Raw genomic sequence first — 14,902 nt, forward strand, 5'->3', positions numbered from 1 at the left:
AGGAGGCGATCACAGTTCCAGGGGCGACCTCGCGGTGGGGCCAGCGCAGGACAGTCGGGAGGGAGTCTCTCTAGGGCTCTGGGTTTTACTAGCGAAGGCAAGCGGTTCCTGTTCAGGGGAGCCGGAGAGGCCGGCGGGAAGCAACACCCGGAGCCCTGCGACGGCCTTTCCGCCGCTTAACCCCGACGGAAGTGCCCGGGAGGAAGAAGCTCGCGGGCCTGGAAAGGAGTGGGGCTCTACAGTAGGGCGGGGCCCTAAACCCGGGCCGGCCGGCCCAGAGGGCGGAGCCTAACTCACGGGCGGGCTCTGCTGGCGGGGGCGGGGCCTGTGCCGCGGGGCGGGGCTTGGCGGCGGTTGTTTTCGGGCCCCAGTGCGCAGCTCTCAGCTGGGCTGCTCTGCTGGCCGCAGGCGAGACCAGCTTCGCGGACGCGCGCTCGCGGACGGAGCCGAGAGCCCGAGAGCCGGGTCCGGTGGGCAGCGTCCCCTTGGTCGTCGGCCGCAGCGATGTCTGCCCGGTGCTGTGCTGGCCAGGTGAGCGAGGCGGGCTGCCGCGCGGGTTGTCAGACCGTGGACGCGGCCGCGCGCCGGGCTCGGGTTTGGAAAACCCTGTGGGCGGGAAGGGACTCGGGGAAGCCCGAGAGGCCACCCCGGTGACCTCAGTGTCAGGCCTCCAGGATTCCGGGCTGGCGGGGCGAGCGGGCCTGGAGCTGAGGATCCCATCGGTTCCCGGGACGTGTCACCTCCTGCCGGAGCCTCGAGAGAGTGGCGCTGAGCTTCTCAGCTCTTCCTGCCACTGCACTGCCCGTGGGATGAACCCAGAAAAAACACGGGGTTGGACAAGATCTCTGTTTCCACACTCTGAACACAACTTGTCAGCTCAGGAAGGGCGCGTTTGGCATCTCCAGGTCTAGAATGTGGGTTCTCTACTCAGGAGAACGGCTGGAAACCTGATTTGCAAACTCCTGGGCACCGAGCCTTGGCTCAGGGAAGGCTCCGCTCTGCTTCCCGGGTTTAAGGACCGGACCCTACGCAAACCTGACTGGGCATGAGCCTTCACTCCCTTCTTTGCAACTCATCTTGCTGGAACCTGTTTTGTAATCTTGCCAGTTAAATTCACGACATCCAAGCTATAGGCGTCTTCTAACAGGAGAGAATTATTAGGTTTTAGCCCTTTAATGCTAATTTCCTTTCTTTCTGCAGGGTTAGAAAAACAACAGCGAACTAGGTGAAGCCATCTGGTTGTTCTCCCACGTTGATTATGTCTTTGTGTTCGGTTTTAATGGGTTACAAAAAACAAAAACTGGAATCTGATCGCAGTGGGTGGTCCTGCAGGTGCAAGACTGGTCTTGTTTACTTTGAGCGTTAGGACAATGGAGGCCAGCAGAAGTGGCTAGGGGTTAAGCTGTGTCTCTGGACCCACAGGTTTTAGTGGCCAGTAATTCTTCCTGTCCTCTTTGAGGTGGCCATGTGGAGTCATCTTGGTTTCTGAGGTCTAGTACTGTGCTTGGCATACAGTCAAGCTGGCATTTTCAGAGATGAGGAAATTGAGGCTTTTTGATTTGAGGTAAAATGGCACCCCCTACACCCCAGTATCAGGAAAGGAAAAAGCGAAGGAATGTGTCCCATCCGGGCTTTTGAGACCAAGAGCGGCCAGAAAAGATTGTTTTCAGAGAATTGCAAGTTCTCTCTCTTTTAATGTGCTGGAATGGTACATAGCTCTTGTCCTGTATGTGCTGGGCAGGTGTTTTATCATTGAGCAGCACCTCCAAATGTGTTATTCTTGTTCTTTTGCGATACTCTTCAATTAATGCAACACTTTTCAGTGTATAGTAATTACATATATTTGGGGCCATCTGCCCTTCTGCTCCCTTAGAAGTCCTTTGAAGCTCTCTCAGGACAGGTGCCAGATTTCAGGCTCTGAAAATTATTGTTAGTACTTAAGTGAGTTTTACAAAAAATATATTGGTATGAGTGATATTTTACCAGAATTTCTGACTTGTTTCTAAAATCCCCCTCTTAGGACTTTGGAAAGAACCAAGTCCTGGTTGTCTCCCCAGGATAATAACTTCTGCTTTCTCAGTGCTGCTGAAGGCCTCACTGTGGTAGGTTTTAGTGTAGGACGCCCCCGCTCACACCGTGATTTTATGTAGTTGCGGGGGACTGTTAAACCCTTAGCAGGAGTTTGTGTGAGGGTGTAGGATATAGCTAAAGGTTAGAATGCTTGCCCAGCATGTGCGTGGCTGCGTTCAGCCCTTAGCACTGTACGAAATGAACCCCTCAAACCTCACAGCATCGCCAGGAGCCAAGTCTGCCATTTATATCCTTATTGTCTTACCCGCACATGCTCAATGCGAGGAGGAGGATACACTGTAAGAAGCCAAACATCTGTGCTGCAGGGACCTGTGTGCATACACAAGTAACACGGGCATCCCATAGCATGTAAAGAACAACAATAATTCCACAGCCTTGTGACAAGGCTGGGCAGTAAAGCAGCCATGGGAGGGTTGGGTGAGAAGCTTGTCTAAGAATATGCCTCTAGACTTGAGATGTAATGGAGGAGTACAGGGGCTGGACTGTCTTAGAGCAGGTCAGAGAACTTGCTGGGCCAGATATGACTGGAGATTGTCAGCCTGTAATCCACACAGTGAGTCATACCCTTGGTGAGGGCAAGAGTTACTGAGCATGACCCGGAGATACAGGAGCTAAAGGAGCTAAGAGAGTATGGTACTTGCAGCAAGTAAAGAGAGCAGTGGGCATAACTCCTGCGCTTGCTGCTGCCCACACCTGAAAGCAGGGATTTTATTCAGGAGTCTTCTGCATGCTCACTGTGGAATGACTTGCCATCACTTGTGTAGGGTGCCTCCCCGAGTGAGCTCACTTTGAGAAAACGTCTTTGTATATCTCAGACTCCAGAATGGCTAAGGAGAAGGTCTGCAGGTAGTGAGATCACAAGGAGCAACTGGGTTACCTAGAATATCTAGATTTTTGCTGTTTCATGTGGTTACTTAGGAATTTCCTGGGGGACATTGAATGAAACAAACAGAAACATAATTTGAAGAGATGTTATCAGTTCCGCAGACCCCACCTCCCTACAGGCAAGTGGTAGACCCTGCGCCTGCTATATATCTAACAGTGGTTCTCAGCCCGTGGGTCAAGGCCCCTGGGGTGGGGGTTTGACAACCCTTTCACAGTGGCCACCTAAGACCACTGGAAAACGTAGATATTTACATTACAGCTCTTAACAGTAGCAAAGTTAGAGTTGTGAAGTAGCAACGAAATACTTCCCTGGCTGGGGATCAGCACAGCGTGAGGTGTATTAACGGGGTGAAGCCCGGATCTAATGTGGAAGTGTGAGGGACAGGCTGAGCAAGGATGAGCTGTGTTGATCTAGGTCTAGAAGATGGCTGTAAAGGCTGCACCAGAAGGGAGAAAGGTGAGGGAAGAGAACAGCCCAAGTATTCATATGCTGTTCACTTACCGAATACTTGGCTTTTGCTTGTTGGTTTTTAAAAACCAGATCTTAAAGTAGGCAAGGCTCGTCTTGTGATCCTCCTGCTTCATCCTCCCAAGTGCAAAGATTAAAGGGCTACACTTGATGTACCTGGCTGGCTTCGAGCTCTATGAAATAGAGACTAACCAGCCTTGCACACCTGATCCTGTGCCTCTCCTGTCTGTGTGCCATTATGCCTGGCTACAGTCAGTATCTGTCTATGCAATTACAAATATGTATATAAATTTAATTTTATTTTAGCCTGTATGTATGTCTGTGTACCATGTGCCTGCCTGGTACCCTCAGTAACCAGAAAGAGGGTGTTGGTTCTCCTGCGGCTGGAGTTGCAGAGGGTTGTGAGCTGACATGTAGGACCTAGGAATTGAACCTGGGTCCTCTGCAAGAGCAGCCTGTGCTGTTAACTGAGGAGCTGTTTCTCCAGCCCTGACAGTGAATATTTTGTCATGCTTCTTTGTCTGTGCCATGTCAAGGTTCTGCAGTGACCACAAATCGCTCCCTGACAGAGCTTGCACTCTGGCAGCCTGTCCTTACTGTAGTCCAGTCCACTGCAGGAGTGGCAGCAGCAGGACATGGGAGACTTTGAGGTAGAGATGGATTAGAAATGGGTGTGGGGAGGAGAATAGGACTTGAGTTTTTTGTTTGTTTGTTTGTTTGATTTTGTTTTTTGAGATAACGTTTCTGTGGCTCTCCTGGAATTTGATCTATAGAACAGACTGGCCTCCAACTTACAGAGATCTGCTTGCCTCTGCTTCCTGGGTGCTGGGATCAAAGGTGTGCACCACCACACCTGGCCTAGGACTTGGTTTTTGTGTGCATGGGTGGGTTGTGCCATAATGAGGTGAAATAGGAGATTAACATTTGACAAGGAAACCCATAGTTTTCTCTTGGCTTTGTGACACTTGAGATATCTGTTCAGTGAGATTCAGTGCGCTGGGATCTGCATTGAAATTTAAGTCAAAAGAAGTTTAAGATTGTAGGTAAAAATTGTGGATTTAGGTGAGCTGCTATGCCTCTGAAAAAGTCTCCTCTCTGTCTTCACTGTCTTCAGTTTTCCTTTTCTTTAGAGTTTGTATGGTGATACTTAGGTGATTATAAGGATTACATGTGACATCAGAGATGAAAATGACAGGATTTGCATGAACACCCAAGTATTTCTTTTATTGTGCAAACTGACTGGGAACTGAGTTTGTAGCCGAGGCTGTGCTTGAAATCACGATATTCCTCCTCCTCAGCCTCCTGAGTTCTGAGATTACAGCCATGTACCACCACACAAATTCCATGTCTTTCCCTGCCCTGCCCACATCAGGACAGTCTGGCCGGTCATCATTCTTATGGTTGCTCTATCAACTCTGATACTAAGATTTACTTGGCTGTTGGCTAATGGATGCTGGTGGAAGCAGAGATGCCAGGGAGAGGCAACACAGCACCTTTGGGGTTAGAGAACTGTGACCTGGGCCTCTAGGGACAGAATAAGCAGGGCGCTTCCTTGCTCTTCTGACTTAGGGCCTGGTTGGGAATGAGGTGTGAGAGAGCTGTGACACACTGTTGGGGGTCATGTGATATACATACTTAAAAAATGTAGACGCCTTGCCAAGACAGTGTGAGAGTAAGTGTTGTCAGGGTTTCCTGCAGGAAGTATAAGCATTCATGGTAGTCATGGTAGTAGTGATGGTGATGATGGTAGCACAAGTTTATTTCAGTGCCCAGTGTGCTATCTGGTTTTATAAATCGATCATCACTGTGGACAGCCCTGTGTCTCACAGGCGGTTGAAGTGCAAAGACACGGATCAATAGAGAGCTGCATCCACCGTTGGCTACCTCCAGGCTTCAGCTGGCTGACTTCTCTGCTCATATGGTTCTTCCTTGTTTCTTATTACACAGCACAAATGCGTGACTGCATTGAATAGACTTTAGGCAGTTTTGAGTATACAGTGATATGGCTGTTTTGGTAGATATTGTTGGCTGCCAGTAGGAAAGGGTGAGTGAGGTGTAGTTTCTTCCCTCAAACCTGGTCCAAGTTACAAACACCCACATTACAGACTTAAGTTCTGCCAAATACACAAATATTTGCTGGTCTTACAGTTTTTCCTGCAGCTCTGGGAAGCCACAACTCTTTGCCTTCTAGATGCTGTGGCATGCATGTTGCATAAAGAGTTCACTGGTGCAAGACTTATGAACACCTCCAGTAGGGAGAGCTTGCCTGGCTTCTGGGTGGGCTCACGCAACCAAGACGCCCTAGCAGGGTGTCTGAAACACACAGGTCCCATCTGGTTGCCACTGACAAAGTGAAGAGCCAGTTCATCTCTGCAGCTGGGCTACCCAAGGGCAGATGTGCACATGTGTTTGCAGACGGGTCTGTGTATGCCCTCCCCATCTCTCCCTTTGTTCTTCCCTCTTTCTCTCCCATTTCTCCTTCCTCTTTTTCCCTTGAGACAGGGTCTACTGTAACCTACACTGGCTTCCAACTTGAGGCTTACCCTGAGCTTCTGATCTTTCTGTCTCTATCTCTGCAATGAATTCAGGTGTGTGGTACAGCATTTAGTTAGGGGGTTTTGTTTGTTTTGAGATACATCTCGACATGTAATTGTGACTGACCTGAGCCTCAGATTCTGAGTTTGGCTCTGCTTCCTAAATACCAGGATTAAAGGCATGTGTCACCATGCCTGGCAAGATCATATTTCTTTTTCTTTTTTCTATTTTATTTTATTATTTATTATTTATTTATTTTTAAACATGGCTTTTCTGTATAGCTCTGGCTGTCCTAGAACTTGCTCTGTAGACCACAGTTGTCTTGAACTCACAGAGATCTTCTGCCTGCCTCTGCCTCCCAAGTTCTGGTGTGCACCACCACTGCCTGGCCATTCTTGATCATTGAGGTTTTCTCCAACAAAAACCCACCTCTAATATCTATTATGTTAATTAACAAAGCCTTTAATGCCACCAGGGGCTACCATCCATTGTCAAAGCTGAAGAAACAAAAACAAAAAAACCTGGAACATTTGTTAATGCATAATATTCCTTTTAAAAATGAGACATTTGTTAAAAGCATAATATTCCATTTGCCAAGGATTGGGTAAAGAGCTGAACTTCACACTAGTTCATTCCTTTTCCCTCCTTGGCTGTCTGAAGGCAAGATGGGTCACCAGTGACTCTCCTGGAGTCACCTGTGCAAGTTTGGCCAGGGTTCCTGCTCTGCCGCTCTGCTCTAACTGCCACAGTCTGATCCAGAAATGGGGGCGGGGCATGTGCCATCAGTGTTTCTGTCAGTATGCGAAGGACATAGGCTTCATTAAATTGATCTAAGTGACCTTGAATGCGTTATTCAAGACTGTCTACCCAGTGAAACTGATCTCACTAGTCTTTGTACATAAAGAGTAAAAAAGTGAAGACGAGAGAGAGAGAGAGAGAGAGAGAGAGAGAGAGAGAGAACTGGACTTGTTCTTTATTGGGCAGTGAGCTGCTTATTTGTATTTGCAGGGCCTTGCAATGTAGCTCTGGCTGGTCCAGGTTGTACTCCTGCCTCAGCCTCACAGGTGTTGGGACTACAGGTGTCGGCCACCGTAGAGAGGGGAGTCCCTTAGAGAGGAGGGTAGAGAAGGCAGGGGAGAGGTGGCCCACACCCAGGGTAGGAAGTGAACAGCTATGAAAGGTTGACTCTGCCTGCTAGCTGGCTCTGGTCACATTGAGGTGTACCCTCCCACAGTGTTAGGCCCAGCAAGAGCCTAATGGGCTCAGCAGGGGCTCAACTACCAAAAGAAGCACTTAAAAGAGACTCTCGGAGACGGACCGCTGCAAATGCATGAGGTTTTATTTTTACTATTGCGCAGTAGGGTCACTCCTGCTAGTCAGCAAGGAGCGGCCCCGGGAGACAAAGACCTTAGGTTTTTAAAAGGTAGAAGGCGGGAATCTCCTGGGGTTGCTATCTTGGCAATTTTAGGATTGGAGGAGGTGTTTAACTTTTAAAATGATTGGTTGGTCCTGGGCACCCTTAGGTCCAGTTAGCCCTGCCGTAAATATCTGCTCTCCAAGTCAGTTTGGAATTTCTTACCACATGAGATATAGCCACAGTTAAAGATGGGAGAATAACTAATTTATCCCGTGTCTTTTCTGAGGAATGGGGGTTACAGGCTTTGGATCAAGGGTCAGGAACTAAGCAGGAGAAGGATTGGGGTCATTCGGCCCGGTTTTCAAACAAAGCCCATTTCCCAGGCGCCAATCGGTGATTTACTCTTCATTTAGTAGGGATCTCTGCTTGTTCTCTTTCTTATCTCTGCCCTCACAGATGGCTGATGGCAGGAACTTTTACATTCCTCGGCTCTCTGGAGAAGCACTAAAAGGCTTTAATTAACATAGGCCTAAAACTGTAGGTTATAAGGCAGTTAAAAGAAACATACGTTACAAAGTTAGTCTGATTCTTTCAAGAGCTGGAGCTCCGAGTCACATTATTTTATCACAGAAGAGTGTGCTTTAGATCGGCGATAAAGCACTACCACCCCAGCATCTCAACTTGCAGTGCCGTGGAGGATTGGTTCTTTTCTATGCTAAAATCCGCAGACGCTTGTTCCTCATAAAAAAATTCTGTTTGTAGAGATGAAAAGCAGAAATCCTCAGGCTTACTTTAACACTCTGACTCCTCTGATCTAGTGACTGTGATGTCTGATCCAGTTAGAGCCCAGCTCAAAGGCCAGATGGTGTTTCAGCACTTGCTACTGAACCAGATGGTAGAATGCCCACCTAAGTCCCCACACAAATGGTGCATGAAAAAGAACACATAACTTCCCTAGCATAACAAAGCTCACTTCCCCTCAGGGCAGGAGTCTCTCCTTCTGAGAATTTGCATGCTACATCTCTGTCTCTCCTTGCAGAACATTTTAGGTTTTTATTTATGTATGACGTGCGTAGAGGGCATGCCTGCCACAGTGACCCACTTCATGGGCCCATGAAGAAGCTCTGCAGAGTAGGCGATCTATTTTCACCTTTATGTCGGATCGGGGCGTTGAACTCAGGTGGCCAGGCTTGTGTGGCCAGCACAGTAACTCACAGAGCCATCTTCTGGCCATCTTTTTCTTTTAAGTATTTATTTATTTAATTGCTTATTTAGCTATGCATTTATTTACATACTTTTTATGTATTGTTGCATATATGCACATATGCACTCACTTGAGTGTTAGTGTCTGTTCACTCTGATAAATTTTACTTTTTAAAAAAATTTTTTTTGAGACAGGGTTTCTCTTTGTAGCCCTGGCTGTCCCGGAACTCACTCTGTAGACCAGGCTGGCCTTGAACTCAGAGATCTTTCTGCCTCTGCCTTCTGAGTACTGGGCTTAAAGATGTTCATCACTATACCCGGCTCTGTTTTTTCATGTCTGGATGGGTGAATGCTTTTAATCCTATGCCTTCAGCTCACCGTCATTCTTGGTGCTGCAGTTTTCACGTGTGATCTCTGCACATTTTTCCATGTACATTTAATTATCTCTGGTTGACTCATACCTGATGTTGGTATTGTTACACTGTATGGTTTAGGGGAATAATAGCAAGAAAAAAAACAATGTTAGGCCCAGCAAGAGCCTAACATTATACCCATAAGAAGGTATGAAGAGAACTCAGGAAACTAATCATCCATCGATGCAAAAACACAAGAGATTCTTTTTAACCATTGTACAATGGGGTCACCCCTGCTGGTCTGCTAGGAGTGGCACCAGGAGACAAAGAGCTTAGGTTTTTAAAAGATACAAGGCGGGAATCTCCTGGGGTTTACTTCTTGGCAAGTTAGGATTGGATGAAGTGTCTAACTTTTAAAATAATTGGTTGGTTCTGGGCACCCTTAGGTCTGGTCAGCCCTGTTGTAAATATCTGATCTTCAAGTCAGTTTGGAATTTCCTGCCATCCACAGTTAAATGTGGGGGGTGATTAACTCATCCCATGTCTGTTCTGAGGAATGGGGGTTTTAGGCTTTGGATCAAAGGTCAGGAGAAGGATTGGGGCCATTTGGCCCAGTTTCCAAACAAAGCCCATCTCACCGGTGCCAGCCGGTGATTTTTTTCTCCATTTAGTAGAGATCTCTGCCTGCTCTCTTCCTTATCTCTGCCTTCACAGATAGCTAATGTCAAGAACTTTTACATTCCTCAGTTCTCTGGAGAAGCACTAAGAGGCTTTAATTAACATGGGCCTAAAACTTGCAAATATAAGTTATAAGGCAATTAAAAGAAACATAGGTTACAAAGTTAGTCTGATTCTTTCAACAATAGGGGTTGGAGAGATGGCTTAACAATTAAGAGCACTGAGTTAGCTCTTCCAGAGGACCCAGGTTCAATTCCCAGCACCCACATGGCAACTCACAAATAAAACTCCAATTCCAGGGGATCAGACAGCATCTCACAGACATAAATGCAGGTGAAACGTGAATGAACATAAAATAAAATTAGATAAATCATTTAAAAAAAAAAAAAAGGAAAAGCTAGAATACAGAGAGAACTTTTTTTTTTGGGTCCACCCCCTCCCCCAAACAGGGTTTTATTGTGTAGCCTTGAGTGTTCTGGAACTAGCTCTGTAGACGAGGCTGGCCTTGAACTCACGGAGATCTGACTGCCTCTGCCTCCCAAGTGCTGGCATTAAAGATGTGTGTGCCATTGCCATCCAACAATTGTTGAGATTTTGAAGACTTGCTGAACGGAGGTTTGCACATGCTAAGCAATTACTTAACTACCAAGCTATATTCCTAACTCTTTTGTTTTTTTGTTTGTTTGTTTTTTGTTTTATTGAGACAGGGTTTCTCTGTGTAGCCTTGGCTGTCCTGGACTCACTTTGTAGACCAGACTGGCCTCGAACTCACAGAGATCTGCCTGCCTCTGCCTCCCAGAGTGCTGGGATCACAGGTTTGTACCACCATACCAGCTAAATCCCAAACTGTTAGGGTTTTGAGACAGGATCTCACTGTAGAGCAAGCTGGCCTTAAGCTCATGATCTTTCTGCCTCGGCCTCCTCAATGGTTGGGTTATAGACATATACCACTACACCTGGCTCCAAATAGTTTGGGTTCTTAGTTGACTGAACCTACAGATGCAGAACTTGACAATAAGGAGGTGTCTTGTACTTGTGTATTTCCAGGGGACAGGAAGGAGCTTCACAAAGGTAAATCTCTTAGTAAATGCTCTAAGAAGGGGAATGTTAGCTACAGCAGACAGTGGGTTCTTTTGTCAGCCCTCAGCTTTTCCACACAGGAAGCTTGTCTGTAAGTGGCCTGATGCTGCTGCAAGCTATGTTGAAGTCAGGCCCAGCTTCCTAGTACTGGAGTTTGGATAGTCATAAGTGCCGGGACCTTGAGTTCTACTTATTTCTTCCTGGTGAGCTGATGGGTAGGTTCTCTGGCATCCTCTGAGTTAGGGGTAAGTAGAACCCATGCAGACTTGCTATAGGTATTAACTGATCTTTCTGGCAAGTGATGGAGCCATTGTCAGATTGTAGCTTTCCACTCAAAAAGACAGCCCAGGAAGACCTACTTCAAAACTAATACAGGGCTGAGAAGATGGCTCTTCACACACAAACACACATACATGAATGCATACCACAAAATACTGATGACACCCCCAACAGTATTCTTCATTTCTCTAGAAAACCTGAAACTTTACTTTTAAGACACACACAGCTAAATCCGTTCTCAGTATTGACTTCCTGTTGTAGAGTTCTCGAAGACTTGTGCTTAGATCTGTTGCCACCACTTGGCATTTGTTATCTAGTGCATTAGAAGTGTGTCCTGGCTAGTATGTGTGCTATGTCTTGTGAGCAGAGTGTATGCGTGGCCTAGCTGAATGCCCTGATGAGGGCTTTTGGTGACAAAGCCCTTGTCCCCCTGTTCTTTGTTGGGTCCTCATAGTATCAGGTGCTCCCACCCTGGAAGGGAGCCAGATGCAGATTTACTCTTTCCAGGACTGGGGCCCTGTTGAAGAATGTGGAGTATTTCGAAACACCGAGGAAAAGAAAAACAACTTGCCATTACCTAGAGATAACCGCGTTTTGATATTTAAAATGTCCAGTCATATTTGTTTGATATATGTGATTTTTACTGTAAAACTTGGTCATTTCAATCATGTTCAGTCTTTTCTTTAACTCTGAGATTTTTATTGTTCTATATATATATGACTTATACATAATACTACATATGATATATATCATCATCCCCGTGAACTGAGTCACTGTCCTGACTTCTTTTCTGTTTTATTGTGCCTAGTTTTGCTTCCACTACATTAAATTTGAGTACTGTGTTCATCACTAGTGTGGGCACTTTTACTTTTTCTGTCATTTCATTGTTTTAGCGTATAAAATGCAGGTAGAATACAGTGGATGCCTATATACTGTTTCAACCCTGCTGTTGGGCAGTTATCCTGTTGTGGAGCTGGGCTGATGCAGCTTCCAGGGAGCTGATCCTGGAACCACGGCCAGTATCTTAGCAGGGCTCAGCACATTCCAGTGTTGAAGAGCTAAGTCTCTGCCCCTTTCTTTCCCTGCACAGTAAAGGGAGTGACGGTTGCTGGATGAGCTGCATAGTTGCATGAGGGTGCTCCCTCACATTTTTTCCTCTGAGAGTCGTGATAGCTGACCTGGGCTGGCTGACACATGGCTCTGGACTGGGTCTTTGTGGCAGAGCAGATTCAGTGAGTGCTGGGGAGGCAGTAGTTGGAGGAAATGGAGAGCAGATTCTGACTTATCTCTGAGCTGACGAGATAAAGACACACTCCTGCCCTATTGCTTCTCCCTGACTGGTGTTTTCCATGTGAATATTGCCAGTAGATTTTCCCACAGATAGTGAGTATCGTCAGTGAGTAGACTATGAGGCTCATCAGCTTTACTCAGTAGTTGCTCAAGTGTTTTAATACATTCATCCTTAAAAACCCCAGAAAGGGCAAGGCAGTGATTTTGATGGCATGGCTATTTGTATTTCTGAGCTGTGTAAGTCAAGTTGTCTGGAATCTTTTGATACACACACACTCACACACACACTCTTGGTATGTAGCCCTTGTTGGCCTATGGTGGTGGTTTGAATAAGAATACCCCCATAGGCTCATATATTTGAATGCTTAGTCACCAGGGAGTGGCATTATTTGGAAGGATTAGAAGAATTAGGAGGTGTGGCCTTGGTGGAGGAAGTGTGTCACTGGGAGTGGGCTTTGAGGTTTCAAAAGCCCAAGCTAGGCCCAGTGTCATCTTCACCTGTGGACGAGGATGTAGCTCTCAGCTACTGCTCCAGTCCATGTGTGCCATCATGCTCCTCGCCATGACGACAGTGCACGGAGCCTCTGACACTGTCAGCCAGCCCCAGTTAAATGCTTTCTTTCATAAGTGTTACCTTGATCATGCTGTCTCATCACAGCAACAGAACAGTGACTTACGACAGCTGGTCACTTGTTGTTAGGCCAGACTCACTATGAACTTATGGCAGTCCCCCTGGCTCTGCTTTTTAGTGCTAGGATGATATTCGTTTTTTTCCCCCACCTCCCTGACAGGGTCTTACCTGTAGCCAAGGCTGGCCTTGAACTCACTGCAGTCTCCTTGCTTCAGCTTCTCAAATCCAGGAATTATAGGTGTGCACTCCTGTACTCAGCTAAGAAGGGTTCCTACACACCCTTCTAGGTCTGTAGAAATAGCTATTACATGCAATTGCTTTTCCTTCCTGAACCAAGCTGTTTCCAGTATTTTAAAAAGGTGTTAAAACCTGCCTAATGCCCCTGCTCCAGTACCCTGGATTTTATCCCAGAGGCTGAGAAGTGATGCCTCCCTCACCTAATAACTAAAGTACCTTCTTGCCACCCCAAGGCAGCCGGGAAGCTTGGCTAGTGAGTTTTCATTGTGATTGCTGGATTGCTGTTTTGTTAGTTGCATTTAGTGTTATGATTGAATGGTGAGAGCAGTATTGGTCACATTGCCAAGCTAAGCCACTGTGCTTGTCCCCAAATGCTAGACTTTCCAAATAGTCAGAAGTGACCCTCTGCAGCCCTAGTAAGAGTGGCTTACGTTTCCTACATCTTCTGGTTTGTATATTAATGATTATTTTATTTCTTATTAGCAAAAATTTTGAAGGTTTTTACAGTGTAGCCTGCGAGTCGGTGTAGTGTGTGTTAAGAAACGCAAACAGTGTCTGGTCTGCTTATACAAACCATCTGCCTGCATTCTAAGGCAGGGAGGCTTTTGCTCTCAGCCTTTCTTCTGTAGCTTGCCTTGAGATTAAAGTTGCTGAAGTGTTGGGAAGGCAGCTGCTGTGGAAAAACTTAGTTGGATTAGGTATGTATTACAGAGTGAGTTGGAAGCGCTGTGGGTTTGAAGTCACAGTCTGACGTGATTAGACAGCGCTCTGCCCCTCACAGTCTAGGCAGAAGAAAAGTGGGACAAGCTCACATGCAACCGCAAGCCTTGTTTATGAGAAGATGAGGAGTTGAAGGAAATCGGACTTCTGTTTACACAGCATTTTTATAGACTGGCTAATTGCGTTTTGAAACAAAGCTTGTGAAGTCTGAGTGGAATTTCCCCCAGCTTTTTGCTCTTGGACTCTGTTAGTGCTTTAATGGAGGACTGGCTCTCTCGGTGCACTCTGATCTTGGTTCACAGGAACCAAGGAGGAATTTGGTCTTTTTTTTTTTTGACTTCATGCACTGATCTGCATGGTGTGCTCGGAAACAATGGCAGTCCTTTGTGACCATAGCAATCAAACTTGCCTGACCTGGACTTCGCGTCCGTGCTGGCCCTCGGCTTTGCTCGTGTTATGTCTAAGGACCCTGCAGCACTATGGACTTAGCCCGTTGGCCACTGTTTTTTGTTTTAGAGTCCTTAAAGCAGTTTGTCTGCAGATATCTCTATCACTGGCTTTCCAGGATAATACAAATGAAAGGCTGTCACTTTTGCTTAGTTTCTTAGGGTAGCATCCCTCCTGAGGTGGCCACAGCTCATTGAGGGTTGGCAGCTCAGCTTTGGGGCTTTGCTGTCTGGGGAAGGAGCGAAGGTTGTGTAGGGTGGGATGGTCCCCTTCCGAGTGGCGGGTCTGCTGACAGCGTGCAGAGCAGGTAGGTCCACAGGAATGGGCTGGAGATAGCTGCTTGTAGCCGTTAACATAGCTGCAGTACACACAGCTATGTCACATACTTGGAATGTTTCCTATGAGAAGGCCCATTCTTTTTATTTTATCTCAGCCTTGCACAGGAATCTTTTATTAGGAAACAAAACCAACCAAAATAAATAAACAAAAGCAAGGGCTCATGAGATGGCTCAACTGGTAAAGGTGCTTGCACCCAAGGGAGATAACCTGATTTCACTCCCTGGGCCCTGTCTGCTTAGAGGAGAGAGCTGACTCCTGTATGTTGTCCTCTGACCTCCACCTGCAAAGTGCTTTCCCATTGCCATGCA

General features: G+C 46.7%; 1 protein-coding gene and 1 pseudogene across 1 annotated transcript in view; both read left to right on the forward strand.

Moving 5' to 3' along the window:
• The first annotated feature begins 317 nt into the window (after positions 1-317).
• Serinc5 (serine incorporator 5) overlaps positions 318-14,902 on the forward strand; it is a 98,798-nt gene continuing 84,213 nt past the window's right edge. Inside the window, exon 1 of the mRNA XM_060377780.1 lies at positions 318-531. Coding sequence (XP_060233763.1) covers positions 505-531 — 27 coding nt within the window. The 5' untranslated portion in view covers positions 318-504. The remainder of the gene's footprint in view (positions 532-14,902) is intronic.
• LOC110546890 (small ribosomal subunit protein uS14-like) lies at positions 6,646-11,684 on the forward strand (annotated as a pseudogene).

Source organism: Meriones unguiculatus, chromosome 2, assembly GCF_030254825.1.
Source record: "Meriones unguiculatus strain TT.TT164.6M chromosome 2, Bangor_MerUng_6.1, whole genome shotgun sequence".
In the NCBI taxonomy this organism is placed as follows: domain Eukaryota; kingdom Metazoa; phylum Chordata; class Mammalia; order Rodentia; family Muridae; genus Meriones; species Meriones unguiculatus.